The 17,510-nt window shown below is 32.3% G+C and overlaps 3 protein-coding genes across 5 annotated transcripts; 1 reads left to right on the top strand and 2 right to left on the bottom strand.

The window, feature by feature from the left end:
• Positions 1–737: 737 nt before the first annotated feature.
• On the bottom strand, positions 738–3,386 carry LOC106771072 (TP53-regulating kinase). Of its 3 annotated transcripts, none has more exons than XM_014656969.2 (7): positions 3,261–3,386; positions 2,678–2,782; positions 2,309–2,422; positions 1,939–2,217; positions 1,709–1,822; positions 1,058–1,130; positions 738–975 (listed from the first exon to the last, which is right to left on the bottom strand). In XM_014656969.2, exons 2-7 carry the CDS (start codon positions 2,738–2,740, stop codon positions 938–940), a joined length of 681 nt encoding a protein of 226 aa, XP_014512455.1. In that variant the 5' UTR covers positions 2,741–2,782; positions 3,261–3,386; the 3' UTR covers positions 738–937. The 3 variants fall into 3 exon arrangements, with proteins under 3 accessions (XP_014512455.1, XP_014512454.1, XP_014512456.1); XM_014656968.2 differs by lacking the exon at positions 3,261–3,386 and adding an exon at positions 3,125–3,254; XM_014656970.2 differs by lacking the exon at positions 3,261–3,386 and adding an exon at positions 3,137–3,254.
• A 3,870-nt stretch (positions 3,387–7,256) lies between these two features.
• LOC106770792 (UDP-N-acetylglucosamine--dolichyl-phosphate N-acetylglucosaminephosphotransferase) lies at positions 7,257–11,223 on the top strand. Its single transcript, XM_014656597.2, has 11 exons — positions 7,257–7,675; positions 8,543–8,630; positions 8,740–8,831; positions 8,945–9,063; positions 9,154–9,269; positions 9,344–9,471; positions 9,560–9,646; positions 10,249–10,309; positions 10,405–10,445; positions 10,540–10,660; positions 10,968–11,223. Exons 1-11 carry the CDS (start codon positions 7,317–7,319, stop codon positions 11,025–11,027), a joined length of 1,272 nt encoding a protein of 423 aa, XP_014512083.1. The 5' UTR covers positions 7,257–7,316; the 3' UTR covers positions 11,028–11,223.
• A 108-nt stretch (positions 11,224–11,331) lies between these two features.
• Positions 11,332–17,011, bottom strand: LOC106769644 (U4/U6 small nuclear ribonucleoprotein PRP4-like protein). The gene is made up of 6 exons (XM_014655350.2): positions 16,776–17,011; positions 13,477–14,364; positions 12,929–13,382; positions 12,635–12,832; positions 12,390–12,471; positions 11,332–11,746 (listed from the first exon to the last, which is right to left on the bottom strand). The coding sequence occupies exons 2-6, from the start codon at positions 14,349–14,351 to the stop codon at positions 11,655–11,657; spliced, it is 1,701 nt and encodes a 566-aa protein (XP_014510836.1). The 5' UTR covers positions 14,352–14,364; positions 16,776–17,011; the 3' UTR covers positions 11,332–11,654.
• Positions 17,012–17,510: the final 499 nt, after the last annotated feature.

Genomic DNA, 17,510 nt, shown 5'->3' with positions numbered 1-17,510 from the left:
AACATCGAGATTTCATTGAACAAAATCACGAGTTTCATGTCTAAGGAGGCCATCAACATTCAGTATAACATAAGGTGGAGGAAGGTGCTGGCTAAAGAAATTCTCATGGCAATCGCGGCTTAGTGACATATTAAAGATTTAAGATCTATTGGGATAAATTATCCACAAGTATTCATTGAAAAATGATATGAAATAATATTTTCCTAAAAATAAAATTAGTAGAGTTTATGTGAATTGTTTTATGTATACATTAGTATCTAAAATAATTATTTTACCTTTTACCTTCTCCTGGCATGAGTATTCGTGAAAATTTTTATACACAGAACTTGGTTGATACTGTAGATATTTAGAAAGTTTTACACCCAAAGAAAAAGTCAAAATTTCTCAAAGCTTGTCCAGCATGAATGGTATTTCTTCGTTTTTGACGGTTTGGATATTCCCAGAGTAACATTGTTGTTTAAAAAGAAAATCATGTGCAGCAACTGATTCCCAAATGCAATTTTCTGTTTGATATCATTATTCAATAAAGATTCACCTGTTATAGTATCAACTAACAAGCAAAGGCTTTCTGAGATTAAGACATGTAAACACAAGCAACCAGATTCGTTCCAAACAATTTTGGTTTATTAGTTGCATACTTAAAAATTTAATGTTTTACACTTATTATATAAATTAAACACTTCATGAGTTAATTTATACACTGTAAATGTAAAATAATATCTCAAACATAATGTATCTTATCACCACAACATATTAAGGAGTAAGATAGCAAGGTAAAATTGTCAGAATCTCATTACAAGTTCTTATAAAAATGTTTTCTATTGACAATGTATAATCAAACTCATGAACATAGATAACAGAGAGATAAATTACATCAATAACATTCATTAGTTGTCTTCCCTTTTATATCTCTAACGAAATCCAATTTGAGAAAGCTTCATCCAACCATGGTCCTCTTTCGTCCTCTTTGCCTCACTACAAGTTGTTAAAATGTATGGAGGTAAGATGATGGTGCTTAAGAAAAGTTAAATTTATACAAGTATGTGAGGCAGCTAACCTTGTGCCAACTTGTTCAATGTGGATGACCACTGTTTTGATGACTTCCGGTATGCAGTAAGTATCCGATCCATCTGTCCATATAAAATCCGAAATTAACCTAAAACTGAATTGATTATCTGTTCAAAACTTCTGTTTGTCTAAGCCGAAAGCACATTGCAGAATAATAATGCTTCAGTCCCCTTCACCTCCACTAGAATGGCATGGATTTCTGGGCTAGTTTAAGTAAATCTAATCCTCTCTGGCAAAAAGAAAGTGTGATTCTTGATCGATGAGGAGTTAATCTTATTCAATACCATCTCTTTGACCCCCAACAAAACTTGATGCACTCATCTCACAATGGAGGAGCTAATCCTAGTCAATACCGTAACAGTAGAAAAAAAAGAAATAGAAAAAAATGAAACTTTCTTTATTATCCATTGGTGAATGGTCAAAAGGCTAATCACAAGCATGGCAGAAGAGCTCCATTATCTTCTTCAATTAAAATATTAACCAAAAGCATGCTTAAGAAAATTAATGTCCCATATTTTATTTATGGCCGACTTTGGAGTGCACTCTCATTTAAATTCTCAAATCAGACAAATGAAATCCTGTTTTCATCTCAATTTTCTATATGGAATGGCAGTCAGGGGAAATTGAAAAGCTGGCTTACCACATTCCCACATGAAGAATGCATTGACAGAATAGCTCTTTCCAGAACATACAAATCAACTGCTTTATCTTCCGGTAGAGTTGAAGTGAAGCTCAAACCAAAATCAATAAGAACCTACAAACAATCCATTTGGCTACTGTAACACAAATTGATAATATTTCTCAGGGTGCATAACATGAATGGAGGATAATTGGATACCGCATGATCTAAGAAGGCATGCATGAACTCACCAACTCATTGGTACCACTCTTGAGCAACATGTTTGATGTTGTTAAATCACCATGAACAAGACCACCATCATGCAGTTTTCCAATTGCATGACCAATTTGGGTAGCAATGTTGTCCAGACCCTCTTCACCAAGGCCACGAGAACCAAATTCAAGAAATACATCCTTGACTGAAGGGTCCTCAACATACTCAAACGTTAAAGTGTGCAACGCAGGATCCACAGCATACAGCACAGGAGTACAAACCCCAAGTTTCCTTGCTTTGGTCACGCACCTCGCCTCCTGCTCCAAAATCACATCGGTGAAACAAGAAAAGCAACAAAACAATGCTTAAATATGGGGGGAAATTACAATTCTTTTTTCAAAATCTAACCGCATTTAAGCGCTTCAGTGTCAATTTAGAATCCAAAGTTGGATGCCTGTACTTCTTTGAGAAGCGCTCCTTGACAACACATCTCTTTCCCACAAATGAAGACTCAAAAACCCTCTACACAAAAGCACATCAAAGAGGCATAAAGACTTGGAAAACAAGATAAATCAGGAGTTCATGAATAAAATAAAATCCAAGAAGGTGGGTAGAACAAGTAAACGAAAAAAAAAAATTGAAACTTTACACAAAAGGTAGAAATCAGTTGCACTTCAAGGTAGGTGCAGCAATAAAAGAAGAAAGATTGAAATTTTATACAGAAGGTAGGTTTTAATTGCATCTACAAATCCAGAGACAGTTTACAGTTATACTTACAGCCTCCGCTCCTTGTTTGAGCAAAGTGAGAGCGCTGTCTCTTGAGTCAGTTTCAGTCGCCATAGTGTTGAACGTTTCTGGCAGTGAAATTCTTGGTGTTTAACCCTTTTACAGCCCAGAAAAGAAAAAAAAAAGGTTATACAACAGAAAAAAAAATTAAATGTTGCTACCAGAAACTTTATTATCAGTGCTGAAGATGTAGAAGAAAATTTGGAGGGTCTGAAGTATGCGTGTATTTGTTGCTGACAAGGAGAAAGGGGAGTCCCTTTGTGGCAGTTATGCAATGACCCAAAAAAATTGGAATTAAAGCGACAAAAAAAAATGTAATAAGGAACGGGTAGAAATCTAGAAGGAAAACTGATTCAGAATATTCAACCGGCTAAGTAATATATAAGAAATGCATGCTCTTAACTAAAGAACCAGCAACGAACAACAAAAATTACATACTACGAGACCCACTTTAGTACAGAACCATTCAAGCTTTTCATCAAACACATAGCATGCAGAAGAAAAACATTTATTAGAAGCACAGGGCGGAAGAAAAAGAAAGAAAAGGGAGAAAAAGATTAGAGTGAAATGGTACCGAAAACGTTAGTGGGTTGCGATGTACTGAACAGAGGAAAAAATAAAAAGGTTAAAGGCAGTTGATTAGTGTTGGTTTCATGACAACAAATATTCTTTTAGTTGGATTAATTATAAATTGTTTCATTTTTCGGAGTTGTTTTTATGATCAATTGATTTTATTGATAGGACAATTACGAGATAAAAAAGAAAAGTTGGTATTTTGTAATTCTTTATAAGTAGTTAAACAATTTATTCATTTCAACTTTATATGGAAATAAAATTAAAGACTAAGCTATCATAGGAATATCGAAATACAGTGAAGAATAACCGACGTAGTTTATGACATGAAAAACTATTTTATTTTATCTTTAAACTCTTTGGAATGTTTTTTTTTTTCGATCTTTACTTACATTTAATCTTCTTTGAAAACATTCTTGGAGTGAATTAGGTATAATTATAACCACTCTTACTATTACTATTATTACCTGTACAATTAATACTATAGTAATAATAATGATGTCCATGTTATTTTTGTAGCACCCGTAACAATCATGTTAATTAAAGCATTTCATAATTAATAATTAACTGATGTTAAGCATATAAACTATAATCATTATCTATATTATATTATTTCTCGATAAAAAAAAATTTCAAAAAATCATATTTAATTTAAAGAAAAGGGAACTTTTCCTAATAAAAAAACTAATATAAATAATTTTCACTGTCTTATGTCTCTTTAAGATTATTTTACTTTTGATGTTTCTCACCTCAACTATTTTCTTCATATGTATAATATACGATTACATATAAATAAACAGTAACTAAATATAGAAAGCAAGTAAGCTAATAGTATTTTAAACCATTATATAATATAACATCACAAAGATTAAATAAAAACATCTTGACACATTTTACATACAACAAGTATTATTAATTAATTACATCTTATAATTTTGATACAAACTATTTGGATTTATGTATTGAATCAAGTACTCATGAAGTTTAACATTTTTTATGGAATCAAGAAATAAAATATCATGATCGACTTTGATTTACTTGTTCTCAATCATTCATGACAGGATAAATTTATAGCCTTGTCAAGAAAAAGATTTTTGACTCCAAATTTCGTTATAGAAACCTCTATTAACTCTCACAACCTAAATTCTATCATTTGTACAAGTTTGTAAGTCTAGTAAAATTATGATGATTTAACCCTTTAGATTCCATACTCAATGACAATTCCCACAAAATCTCTAACCAAAGTATAACTTTGGTACCCCTCATAATTTCCTCCTTATTCATATCACATATCCACATATAAGTTAAATAGTTAACAATATAGTTACACGATAAACAAAATTCTACCATATGTTGAATCCAACATTAACATTATCCCTAAGTCATCATCCTTTCAAGTATTACTCATATTTCAACATTTTAAACCATACTCTATTCAAATAAGTATCGTACAATATCCATAACATCTTTATACCATTCGTTTCATCATATTAGCATGCTTTCATTCTCATAAAACCCTAACCATTCCATATTAGAACAATTTCTAAAAATAATTTCACATTTCAAACCACATATTCAATACACAAATTAACAAACTCGCTTAGCAAGCAACCCTGGAAAGGCACTCACTTAATGACTAAGTGAATTGCCTAACAAGTTAAACAACATAACAAAATATAGATAAATAGGCCCAGTGAGAGCAAGCTCGTCCGACGACCAACCTCTCCTGAATCTATGTCAAATTTGAATCTAGCTTGCACAATAAGCTTTGACTCGTCAAACAAGTGAAAGGTTTTGATGCTCTTAGTTATTTCACTTTATTTTTAAAGCATGTTTAAAGGGAATTTGACTTGTTCAACGAGTCTGCATAATTCAGACACAAAAATTTGAATAATAGATTTCCTTAACTCTAATGAATCTTTTTATCCTATATCCAAATCAAAAGCAATACTAACTTAATCAAAATGACTAATTAAAAGCCAATTATTTCACTATACATATTCAACATAAATTTCACAATTAAGAGACTAAATAAAGTATTCAAAAATTTCTTATTCAACCAAATTTCACACACACAATCAACCAAATCAATAACTGCAACCATACCAATTTAGTAATCAAATCATAAATAACCGTACACTCAATTTAGATAAAATAATATTAACTATTTTTATCTTGATTAAAAAGTTATCTATGGCATAATTTCTTTTTAGAGTTTTATTTCTCACATATACTTTAACTAACTAAGTTTATAATTACTATTATAACTAAACAAATATTTATATTTACTTTAAACTATTTTGAGTCAAACCTATAAATCACAAAACCATATGTCTCAAATGAATTTACTTTGTTTGAAATTTTAACCAGTTAAAAGTATAGACATTTTCATAATTGTCAAACAAACAAGAGACCAACTTGAAAGATTGAAAAAAGACTAAAAAAATATTTATAAAGATAATGTTTTTTGTAAAAAAAGTTCAATTAACATAAAATCTATTTATATTTTATCAATAAAATAATTCAATATCATTATTATAACTACTACTACTCTTAACCTTAAACTATTATACAGATTTTAAATTTATCATGTTATTATATATACTTGACATTATAATAATTATTATTACAATCATAACTATTATTACTAATTATTAACACTTATTCCATAGTATTTTTGTCATTCACTGTGTCCACATCATTATCATCTGCGAAGTATAATCATAAAACAATTAAAACATTAACTAATATTCAAGCTTAGCATACTTTTATTTTATCATATTATTTTATTGTATTATTATATTTTATTTAAATCATTAAATATGCCTTTATTGTTTCTAGTGTTTAGCGACATCAAAAAATGTCATAAGATACTTACAATATTAATATTTTTTTTATCAAATTGTGTACTTTTTCCAATATTAATTTAAGTAAAAAAATTATCTCACAGTATTGTTCATTTATTTTTTAAATTATAAAAATGATCTAAAACATGAATAACACAATTAAAATTTAACATTTTATCATAAATCTCAATATTTTTAGAACAAGTATGAAACAATTGATATTTTTTTTTATTAAATATAATATTTATACTTTTTATTATCTTTAACATTACTGGCATTTAAACAGAAGTACCTAAATAATGTTAGTTAGTAACATTATATAAATCTATTCACACACACATTGTAATATCATTTGCTTTGTAATTAATTTTTGTTATATTGGTTTAAAAAAAATTCCTGATAAAACATTCAGAGTATATCAAATTTCACACCTTTTAAAATAAATATTATAGAATATATTTTAAATTACTCTGTAAAAAAAATCTTATAGGTGTTTCGGAATAATTAATGTAAAAGAGTTACAAATTAATTTTGAATTACGCATGTTATATACTATTTGAAATTCTTATTCTGAAATATAATTTTCAAGAATGGTTATAAAATTTCATAAATTTTGTTAGTATGATTTAATTTTTATAAAGTATAAGTATTTTCAAGGTAAAAGAGATTACAAATGAGGTGATATGTGATGTGAAAAACTATAAAGGAGAAGAAAAAAATGGGTGAAGTGTTATCTAATTATAATGATGATTAAAAATCCACAGTATCTATAATAAAATGTTTAATGCTTTAGATTACTGAAAAATTATAAATCACTAAATTGAAAATTTTAAAAATTAAATAGAATGTAAAAGGTAAAAATAAAAGTTTATTTAATTTATATATTTTTACCAAATAATAACGTAATAAAACAACCATTAAATTTAAAATTATAAGTATAAATTAATTTTATTAAAAGTATTTAAAATTATAAGTATAAATTAATTTTATTAAAAGTATTTAATATAATAGTTAAATCGATTAAAGTTATTAAAAAACTAAATTGTCACATGGGCCTGTGGTGATGAATTGGCAAAATCTGATTGGTGCTATGACGAGAGTGAAAAACTCCAAAAAATATAGAAAAAGGAATAAGATTCAGCGTAGCAAATCTCCAAAACAAAGACCAGTGTGCCTGAAACAGAACAACCTTAACAAACCCAACAATAACAATGGGAGCACGAAAGAGACTCTCTTCTTCTTCTGAACCTTCTTCTGCTGTGGTGAAGGAAGACACACAGAACAAACCCCAAGAAAAACTGAATCTTGCAGATCCTCCAATTGCACCTCCCAAATGGGGTCTTCTTCTGAAGCTCTCTCTCCTGCTGCTTCCTTACTTGTACCTTCTCTTTTACTACTACCCCATCGAACCGGAACTCCGAAGATCAATCCTCATCAATGCGGGAATGAGCCTTGCGGGGTTGTTCGTCACGGTCAAGATGATCCCCGTCGCGTCTAGATACGTTCAGAAGCGAAATCTATTTGGCTATGATATCAACAAGAAGGGAACCCCTCAGGGAAATGTCAAAGTGTTAGTCTTTTTCTTCGTTTCCCTTTTTTATTTTTTGCTTTTATGAAGTGGGTTTGTGTTGGATTTTTGATTTCGAGATCTTGGTATCTATTTTTCTTTCTTTTTTTTAAATCATAGGTGGGTTAGCGGGAGCATTTGGTTGGATTTGGGAGGGAATCTTCAGTCTGGGATATAAGCTTTGTGCTTTCTGAAATGATCTTGTTCTGTTCCATGTGATCATTATTCTTTTTGATCCTACACTTGTTGTATTGTTCAATAAATGTATCTGGATTTGATTAATTTGGTAAGATGATGTTCACTAGCACAATGCTTTCTCTTTTTAGACCCTGGATTGTTCTGAAACCTGAGTTTGCTATCTACCAGACTAATTCTTACATTTGATAAAGCTAAAAGCGTGGAAGTTTTAGACTCACCGATTGTGTTCTTGGAATGTGTTCTAGACTTTGATTTGTCGAATTAATTTTGCTATCTTTCCCTTCTATTTTTTATTTCAATGGGATTGTTGAACTTGGCATTTTCAGTTTAGGTTTGAACTGGAAATGTGTGATGAAAATGAGGATGTCACGACCAGCGAATGGGTAGCTTGGTTGATGGTTTAGTTTAAGAAATTGGTTAATATGCTTGGCAAATGTGTGGATGGAAACAAGGAGAAGAAAAAGTTAAATTAAAGGCAGTAAGAGGAAATATTATTACCTTACATTGTAAATGCTGTTAAAAAAGAGAAGTAGAGAACAAAACCTTAGCTAAGATTTATTTTGGTACTATATACTTTATGTATTTAATGCCATGTATGCACGGAAAGGATATATATCTTCTGTTGTATATTTTTGGTACTAAGTTTTGACTTTGTAACCTCTTTATTTGCAGGCCTGAGTCTTTAGGCATAGTTGTTGGTATTGTCTTCTTGGTGGTGGCAATCTTGTTTCAGTATTTTAACTTCACAGCAGATTCAAATGTAAGCATATTATGTGAATTATGCGTGTGGCAGATATAAGAATTCGGTTTAACTCTAGTATCAATGGAAGAACGGAATGCTGTACTTATAAACTATTTTTATTTTACAGTGGCTTGTTGAATATAATGCAGCATTAGCATGCATCTGTTTCATGACATTACTGGGTTTTGTCGACGATGTCCTTGATGTCCCTTGGAGAGTGTGAGTTTACAAGTTCTCACAATTTGCTTCCTGGATTTGTGCTTGCTAACTACTGTTACAATAGTTGCTTTTTTTTTTTTTACATATATATTTTATGTTGATGTGAAGAACAGAAAATTACTACTCCCATCAATTGCTGCACTTCCTTTGTTAATGGCATATGCTGGACACACAACTATAGTTATACCAAAGCCACTTGTTGCACACATTGGGATAGAGATTTTGGATCTTGGTAATCTTTCTTTACCTTTATGCAAATGACACTTGAGAAGTCACTGATTATTTTAAAAGTTCACCACTTTGACTTTGTTTCATGAGGCAGGATGGATATATAAACTATACATGGGGCTATTGGCTGTTTTCTGCACAAATTCTATCAATATACATGCTGGGTTAAATGGCCTAGAAGTTGGGCAGACGGTGGTTATTGCAACAGCTGTAAGTATTAAAGCTTGTAACAGTTAACATAATCCACATTGGTCATGAAAATTAGTAATGCCGTGGATATGCAGATCCTGATTCACAATATTATGCAAATTGGAGCATCAACAGATCCTGAATATAAACAAGCGCATGCATTCTCTATTTACTTAGTTCAGCCCTTGCTTGCTACCTCTTTAGCCTTACTTTCTTACAACTGGTACTCACTGATGTAACATTATCATTTTGTTTGAAACTTTTTTTCACGTGATTAAGAGTAGTTTACTAACAGTCTGTTGTTGTTCTAGGTATCCATCTTCAGTTTTTGTTGGAGATACATATACATACTTTGCAGGGATGACTATGGCCGTGATTGGTATTTTAGGCCATTTTAGGTATATTCTTACCTTGCATCTGCCGTCTTACTCTGTTATAATGGATCAATACCGATGGTAGATCTTCATTTTCGTTAGTTGAAACTTGCAAACAAATGATTTATTTTTCCAGTCTTGCTTCTTTTCATTTCAATCACGGTTAACGATATCTTGTGATAATACCCTTCCAAGTGTACTTTTGCCTTATATAATAGCACAAGGTATTTCACTTTCGGTGGGGATTTTCTATTCAAATGTGAGGTCTATATTCATCATTTCATTCTTATTAGAAAGTGAACATTATATCTAATTTAACTTTACAGAACCAACTTATAAAGTGAGATTTTCATTTACATATTGTAACTTAATTATTTCTCTAGTTAATGTAAGATTTGTAATAGACCATAAGGACCGAACATCTTGAGTGTAGAACTATATGTATTTGTGGATAGTTAGAAAGTGGCCTCACAATGGGTGAAATCATAGGTCCAACAATTTTAAATAAGATTTTAGTTCATTGCTAAATGATAGCACATTTTTCTGAATCCATGCTGCTTCTGTTTATGAACTTGCCTTATATGATTATCGATTTCCTTGTAATAATTTTATTATATTTGCTTCAGTGAAACTCTCTTGATTTTCTTCCTACCCCAAGTTTTGAACTTTCTCTTGTCACTTCCCCAGGTTTGTCACTAACAGAATCTCAATTGACATTTTGAATTTGTGATAATTTAAAAACTGTTATGAACATGTTTGACAAAAAATATGTTTTGCTCCAGCTTTCTGGCTATATTCCGTGTCCACGTCATCGTCTGCCAAGGTAGGCATTAACAAATGTATCTCAGTGAATGGTAGAGACATCTCACGACTTGTACTTGTTTGGTTGAAAACTCATGGACCCTCAATTCATTCAGGTTTGACCCTCAAACTGGACTACTGACTGGGACAAATGATGGGACACTCGTTAACTTCTTCCTAAGAAATTTAGGCCGCAAATCTGAAAAAGCACTTTGTATTTATCTTCTTGCTTTCCAGGTGATTCCCTCTCTTTCTTGTGACCAGCATTCCTTTTTGTTTTCTATTTCCGTGTTGAACTTGGTTGTTTGCATGATTCAAGTAAACTATTTCAAGAACTTGGTTTATTTTGTTGGATTTGACTCCTATTATGGGATTACATGCTAGAGGGAAAAAAATGCAGGATATTAACATATTTTTTTAAATGAAGAGCAAATTTTAATCACTTTATAGCTTGCTAATCATGCAGTTTATCATAATTTCAGTATGCAACAGAAACAACTATTCTAGTTATCATTGCTCTGATGTTCTTTTCCCCTATGGACAGGCTATAGCGTGCTGTTTCTGTTTCTTGCTAAGGTATTTCCTTGCTGGTTGGTACAAATAAAAGCCCGAAGTGGATTCTAAAAAAGACATGGATGAAAACCACGCGATAGGACTGGTTTTGTTGTATAACCATTTTTGTAGAAAAATTTAGTGAGAAATAGGCATATAGATTTTGGTGAACGAATTTCTTTCATTATCTGAATGTTGTGTACTAATATCAACTTACAAAAATATACCACTTGAAAATTTTCTGGAGAGCTTAACATTTTCGTATACAATCCGTTAGCAGTATCATTTATAACAATGCCACCGCGTGCTCTTTTGGTTTTGGAAATCACCAACTGAAATGACATCCTTCAAATAAATTATCTGAATGTGTTTATGCATACTGAGACAGTGTTTTTACATGCAAAAAATATTGTAAAAGAAAGAAAACAAAAAGCAGGATGCTACATTGAAATTAAGGGGTAATTAGTTATTTACTCATGCTACATCAAGTGTAATTGGTTGGGCGACTATATAAGTGATACAAGGTGGCAAAAAAAGTATTTTTTTTTCAATGTAATGTATGACTACATAAAAATCCATCCAAGCAAAATAGCCATTCTAAGATGTTGTCTCTAACAAAAATGATGAATCTCATTTGGGCCACCAAAGTCTTTCAGATATTGCATGTCATCAAAATAGCTTAATCAACATCCATTGCTTGTTCGTTGGTCGTATTGCTGGACCACAGTTTTATTGTGCGATCATGGGAGACGGTAACAATGTGGCCACCATCTGCAGACAATAATAATACATGCTACAATCAGAATACGGTAATTTGGTGATACAGCTGCGCCGCAAACAAACAATTTATTAAAAAAAAAAAAAAAAAAACTTATCAGCTCAAAGACTTGATCCTTACGTTTCGAAAAGAATCAGATCCCACTTACCAAGAGTATATAAACAGTAAAATTGATGAAGTCCTATCCTTTAACATCTGATAATAGAATAAAAGAACCCATCCCTCTCCTTTTATTTCCTTTAGCTTTTTATGGCATATAGGAAGGAAATGAATGCAGAAGAAAAATCTTTGAAGCACTTAAAAAAGTCCCCTGCTGGACTAAAACTCGGAAAAGCTTAAACCAGATTTGCAATTTGAGTCACAACTTCACATAGGATGTACCCATTAAACTCAATGCCACAATTTATTTTATTTTATCAATTCCTACAATAAACTTTCCAGATATATCATTAGATTTTCAAAATACCCACTAGTTAAGTTAGATTTTAAATTCACCATTGGTGAGTTGTGGACAGGACACTGGTGCATTGAAACACATCGATCACTTAATGAAATAGCACATAAAAATGGAAAAAAGAAATGATATCTGAATCAGAGCCATGTATGTGTTATTCTTTTTTGAGATAGAAATCCTACCTCCAAGAACATCCACAGAGGTAACTTTTGCTTCATGCCCAGATAGTGTCTTCACAGGCTTAAAGTCACGGCCCGACCAAACCTACAGTTAAAACATAAATATGAATAAGTCTAACCAATTACCCAAGCAAAGGTATTGTATCTCCATATAAATATAAATAAGTATACTAAAATCAAAATAAACAAATGATGAATCTTAAAATTTCACTTCAATAAAACGTTTTATGCAGAAATAGAAAGTATACCTTAGCAGTCATGTCATATGAGGCAGTTACCAAAAAGTAACCTTCTTGTGGTTCAAATTTAACTTGTGATATTAAATTCGAGTGAGCAGGAATAGTATAAAAGGATTTCTTCTTCCTCAAATCCCAAATCCGACACGTGTTGTCTTCACCACCAGTGGCTAGATGATATCCATTAGGTGAAAAACTAATGCCAAGAACCTTAAAAATGAATTACAACCAGTCATCCTTATGAAAGTTAGGCATTAAAATGTAACTTTGAGTGAGAAAAAGAGTGCAGGGTCTTTAATCTCCTACCGGTTTGACATGACCTTCCAGTGCAAGAATACTTCTTCCAGTTCGCAGGTCCCAAACACGAGCCAGAGAGTCTAGTCCACAAGATGCAGCTAATGATCCATCGCGGTGGAAAGCCAGGCCATACACACTTCTACTATGTCCTTCTTGAAGAAGCAACTCCTCCCCTGTTTCTATGTCCCATAATCTCCATGTCTTGTCAAAACTGGCAGTTCCCAGGTACTTCCCTGAAGGATGGAAGGCAATGCGGGCAAGACGGTCCAGATGACCCTCAAATGTCTTCAAAAGTGATCCTTGATCGTTCCAATACTTTGCTGTTCTATCAGCAGAGGCAGTTGCTAAATGATCATGAACAGGAGAAAAAGCAACATCTGTAGCACGTTCTGTGTGCCCCTTCAAGGTGGAATGTTTTTTTATTTTGGGCATGTTCCACAACTTGGAAGCGCCAGTCAGAGAACTACAAAATAAAAAACATTCAGTAGTAGATTGGAATGGTTTCACAAAGGAAGAAATGGTAAAAGATCAGGCTTAAGCTGTACAACAACACATACCAGGTGGCAAGCCATTTTCCATCCCTTGAGAAGGAGCAACCAGAAAGGGGCCGATCATCTCCAATTTCACTGAATTCGAGACTCAAATTCCCAGCCTGTCTCAATGCCCAATCTATCTCTGCATCCATATCTTCATCTGGATCATCCCTTCTTCTCTGTGCACGTTGAATCCGTAATGCTGCCCTTGCCAAAGAATATTTAGCAATATAAATTCTGGCATCCAGGAGAGCCTTTGATCCTTCAGTGTAAAAAGGATACTGCAGTTCTTCCTCAGCCTCGTCTTTTGGAGCAGAAGCCGCAGCCTCTTCGTCCTCATGAGCTTTCATCAGCTTCTCCAGCTGACCTTCTGCATCCAGCTTTGCCATAATCATCCGCAACCTGTCCCGCCTCTCCATCTCTCTCTCACCAAATAGAGTTATTGGCTCACCAAGATGCCGAAGCCGAGCTCGCACAGCCATATCATTTGTAGGAACGGCAAGAGCAGCTGCCCGCCTCTTCATCATGAGTTCCTGCATTGCCTTTTCCTGCCGCTCTCTCACCAGTCTACTCTCTTCAGATATCTCATACTCCCCAGTCCCCTGGTTAATTCTTGCATTTGAGTCATCATTGTCCGAGTCAGAGTCACTTGATCTAACCTCACCATTTTGTGGCACAGGTGGCCTAATGACTGGTGGCCGAACTGGAAGTGGTGCCAGTGGGCGAGGGGGAGGAATTGTGGGAATTGGAGCTAAAGGAGGCACAACAGAAGGTGGAATAACAGGTGGAATAATAGGTTGTATTGAATGGGGTAGAGATGCATTATCAGAAATAGTATCTTGACCATCAGAGGCGGGTAAAGATGGCTCTGCAGTAACATTTTCCTTCTCCACTTCCATGATTCCTACCCAACTGAAAAGAATAAAAAAAACAACACTATAGAATTTTAGACTACAAAATCAAAATAAAAAAATTACTAAAAATAAATAATAGCTGCACAGAAAAATTAAATGAAATTGCCAATGCCATATCTTAAGGAAACACAAGCAGAGCAGTGTCAAGCGTACACATAAAACCACAAAAAAAGGGTCTAAGAAAGTAAGGCCCAATAGAATAAGTTAGTGATTGTGCATGGATAGGTTTGGCATAAAATCATACCAAAACTCTTTACAGACTCATAATAAGGTTAAATTTGAAAATCAACCCATTTCATTTAAAAAACGGTTTTGTAAAAATCAATCTGGTTTTCAACTTGTTTTAAACCTTACTTCTTTAATATAGACAATCTATTCATAAATCCAAATTCTATATATTTTTTTCTAAATTCAATTATAAAACCAATTTTTATTATTTTTATACAATAAGACAGAACAACAAAGGTATTTTTGATTACTGTGAGGCGTCCCAAAACTAAACTAGGCAAGAGAGCAGAGCACATATTTACCTAATGATCACAATTAGGATAACTAAAGAAACAAGAAAGAAGGTGGCAGAATAATGCACAACTATTGACTACCAACAAGTGAATTTTTCATATCCGGCATGTTACTTGACTTTCGTTCAGTAAAAATGGTCAAGTCTCAGCTTGAGACCCTAATCAGAGAGCATTTTATTCATTGTTATTAGTGGTGTTTTAATTATTCATCAAAAGTTGAGTGGCACTAATTATTTATTATGGTCTACCACTGCTAAAAATGGTTTTTGAGACAAGGTAATGAGGAACATCAACCTAGTTCAAGTGATAACGCAAAAAAAATGGTAGGTCATAATTATTTTTAATATTCAGTCTTTCATATAATGTTTCTTATTCTAATTTTGTTTAAAACATTGTATTAAAAGATGGTTTCTACTTCTCTCAGAATCATTTAAAATTTATTCTCGTGGGCAGCTATATTATTCACTGATATGGGTAAATGGCAACCTTGCTAATACTAGATTACTTTGAGCCTGATCAAACCAGAACAATGTTCAGAAATCAGAATAGCAAGAATCAAGCACTATATATCTAGGCTGATCTTTGCTCCATTTTTAATATAGAAATTAGAAAACCCTATTTGTTAAAAATAAAGATAATTTTGAGCAGCCTAATCTAGCAACTTCAGCTCTTGAAATGCCAAAAAGCCTCTTGTTTCTACCAATTTGTTAGAGCTAAAATCCCTGTGCTCTGATTCTAAATAATTATTAGCAACAAATGGATTTCATTCCAGCAAAAATCTTCTACATAGTATTTAGCAACAAAATTCTAGCGCACTTGGATGATAAGCAAAAACATAAATCCATGTTCTGGGAGGATTTCTCTAACAAAAATGAAGCATGGATCGTTTAAACACCCGAATAAAGAACAAGTCAAAGAGCTACATATGTATTCATCTGAAGAAAGACAAAATTATAATAGAAGATTTAATGCATCTGAAGCAGAGATGGACCAAGAAGCATAACATTTAAAACTAAAAAAAAAAAATCGTTTCAATGTAAAAGACATTTAAAATCTAATGGTATACCCTTAACTTTTGTGTTGATATCCCATTCTGGGCTTCTGAGTTATTAGTCCCATAAAACAATTCATTATAAATACATATTCTCTGGTTCTTTTCACACAACTAAATACAGTACAAAATGAAGCGGAATATCCAACACGAGTTCCCCGCATAACACAGTTTATATTACACGAAATTCTACACGCCACTTCCTTCTTATGTTTAGTGACCAATCTGCCATCGACCACCACTAATAAACCATACAAAAAGCTTGAAATGTAAAGTTTCAATAGTATGCTTTGTCTAAAACATGCTATCTCTCATTAAGCTCCGATTGTCCAACTTTTCCTCAACTCTCCCCATTCAAAGTAGATTAGACGTGAGGAGTCAAAATATAACTAATTCAACTGAGACAATGTCATCTATCGTCCAACAACTCCTTTTAACAGTTGATACTTTGACAATCAAATTAATAAGAGAAACAAAGTGTATGGTGATTACTTTTGCTTTACTGAAACACTTAGTCACAACATGGCACTGTTAAAATCTTTTTGGAATGTTGCACTGAGCAAAGGTTGGGGGAAAACCCAACTCTGAAATATCTCAAAAACTAAATACAATAAAATATTTTTGCTCAGGCTCGGAAAGTTTTAACTCGTTCCCCAAATCCCAACTCACTCTTTAACAGAATACCCCAAATTTCATAACAAGAAACCCCAAACCTCAATCTTCAAATACCACACAAGAAATTAAAAGTAAGAATGAAATCGTAACAGCTAGTACAGTCCAAGCAACAATGTAATAGCTAAAAAAACTACAAAATAGAGTAATGAGTAAATAGCCTACCTCACCAAACCAAATCCGTGAAGGAAATTGTGTTTGCTGTGACGTTTGCGTTTTTAGGGTTCTAGTTGTCGTTCATGCAGCGACGGGCTGAAGTTGACGAATCAAACACTTGATGGCGGACGGCGGAGACAAGGCTGGTGAGCGGAAAGCTGCCGGCGAGATGAGGGAAAGAGTAGAGAGGAAGCGCGTAAACACTGACTACTGAGGTTTCATATTCATGTGATTAACTCATTTTGTTCTATTTTTAAAACTATACTTTCATGTCTTTATTATTTTTCTTTTTCAGAAATACTTTTTAATTAATGAAATGTAGGTTAATTATTTATAATTAAAAAAAATTAATTTCTATTATCATACTTTCATATTATATATTATACTGTAAATTTTAGTGAATTTAAAGAGAAATAGAAGTGAGAATGAAGTTATTTGAATTACAAAAAATATTATAAAAAAAATATAAAGATTTAAGATAAAAATTTAGGATTAACGTAATGTTTTAATAAATTAAATTTTTTAATTAATAAAATTGGATTTTATTATTATTTATATTATTTAATTATTTTTATTTATATTATTATTGATATTATGATAATAAAAATTAATTATATAAAATATAATATATGTATATATATATATATTATATTTTTGTAGCTGGAAACAAAAACTGTATTAAAGTGTTTCTAAAATTAAGTTTAAAATTAAGTAAAAATAATATATTGTTTTAATTAGACTAAA

Source organism: Vigna radiata, chromosome 8, assembly GCF_000741045.1.
Source record: "Vigna radiata var. radiata cultivar VC1973A chromosome 8, Vradiata_ver6, whole genome shotgun sequence".
NCBI classification, from domain to species: domain Eukaryota; kingdom Viridiplantae; phylum Streptophyta; class Magnoliopsida; order Fabales; family Fabaceae; genus Vigna; species Vigna radiata.
This window is presented reverse-complemented; position numbering and strand designations above follow the sequence as displayed.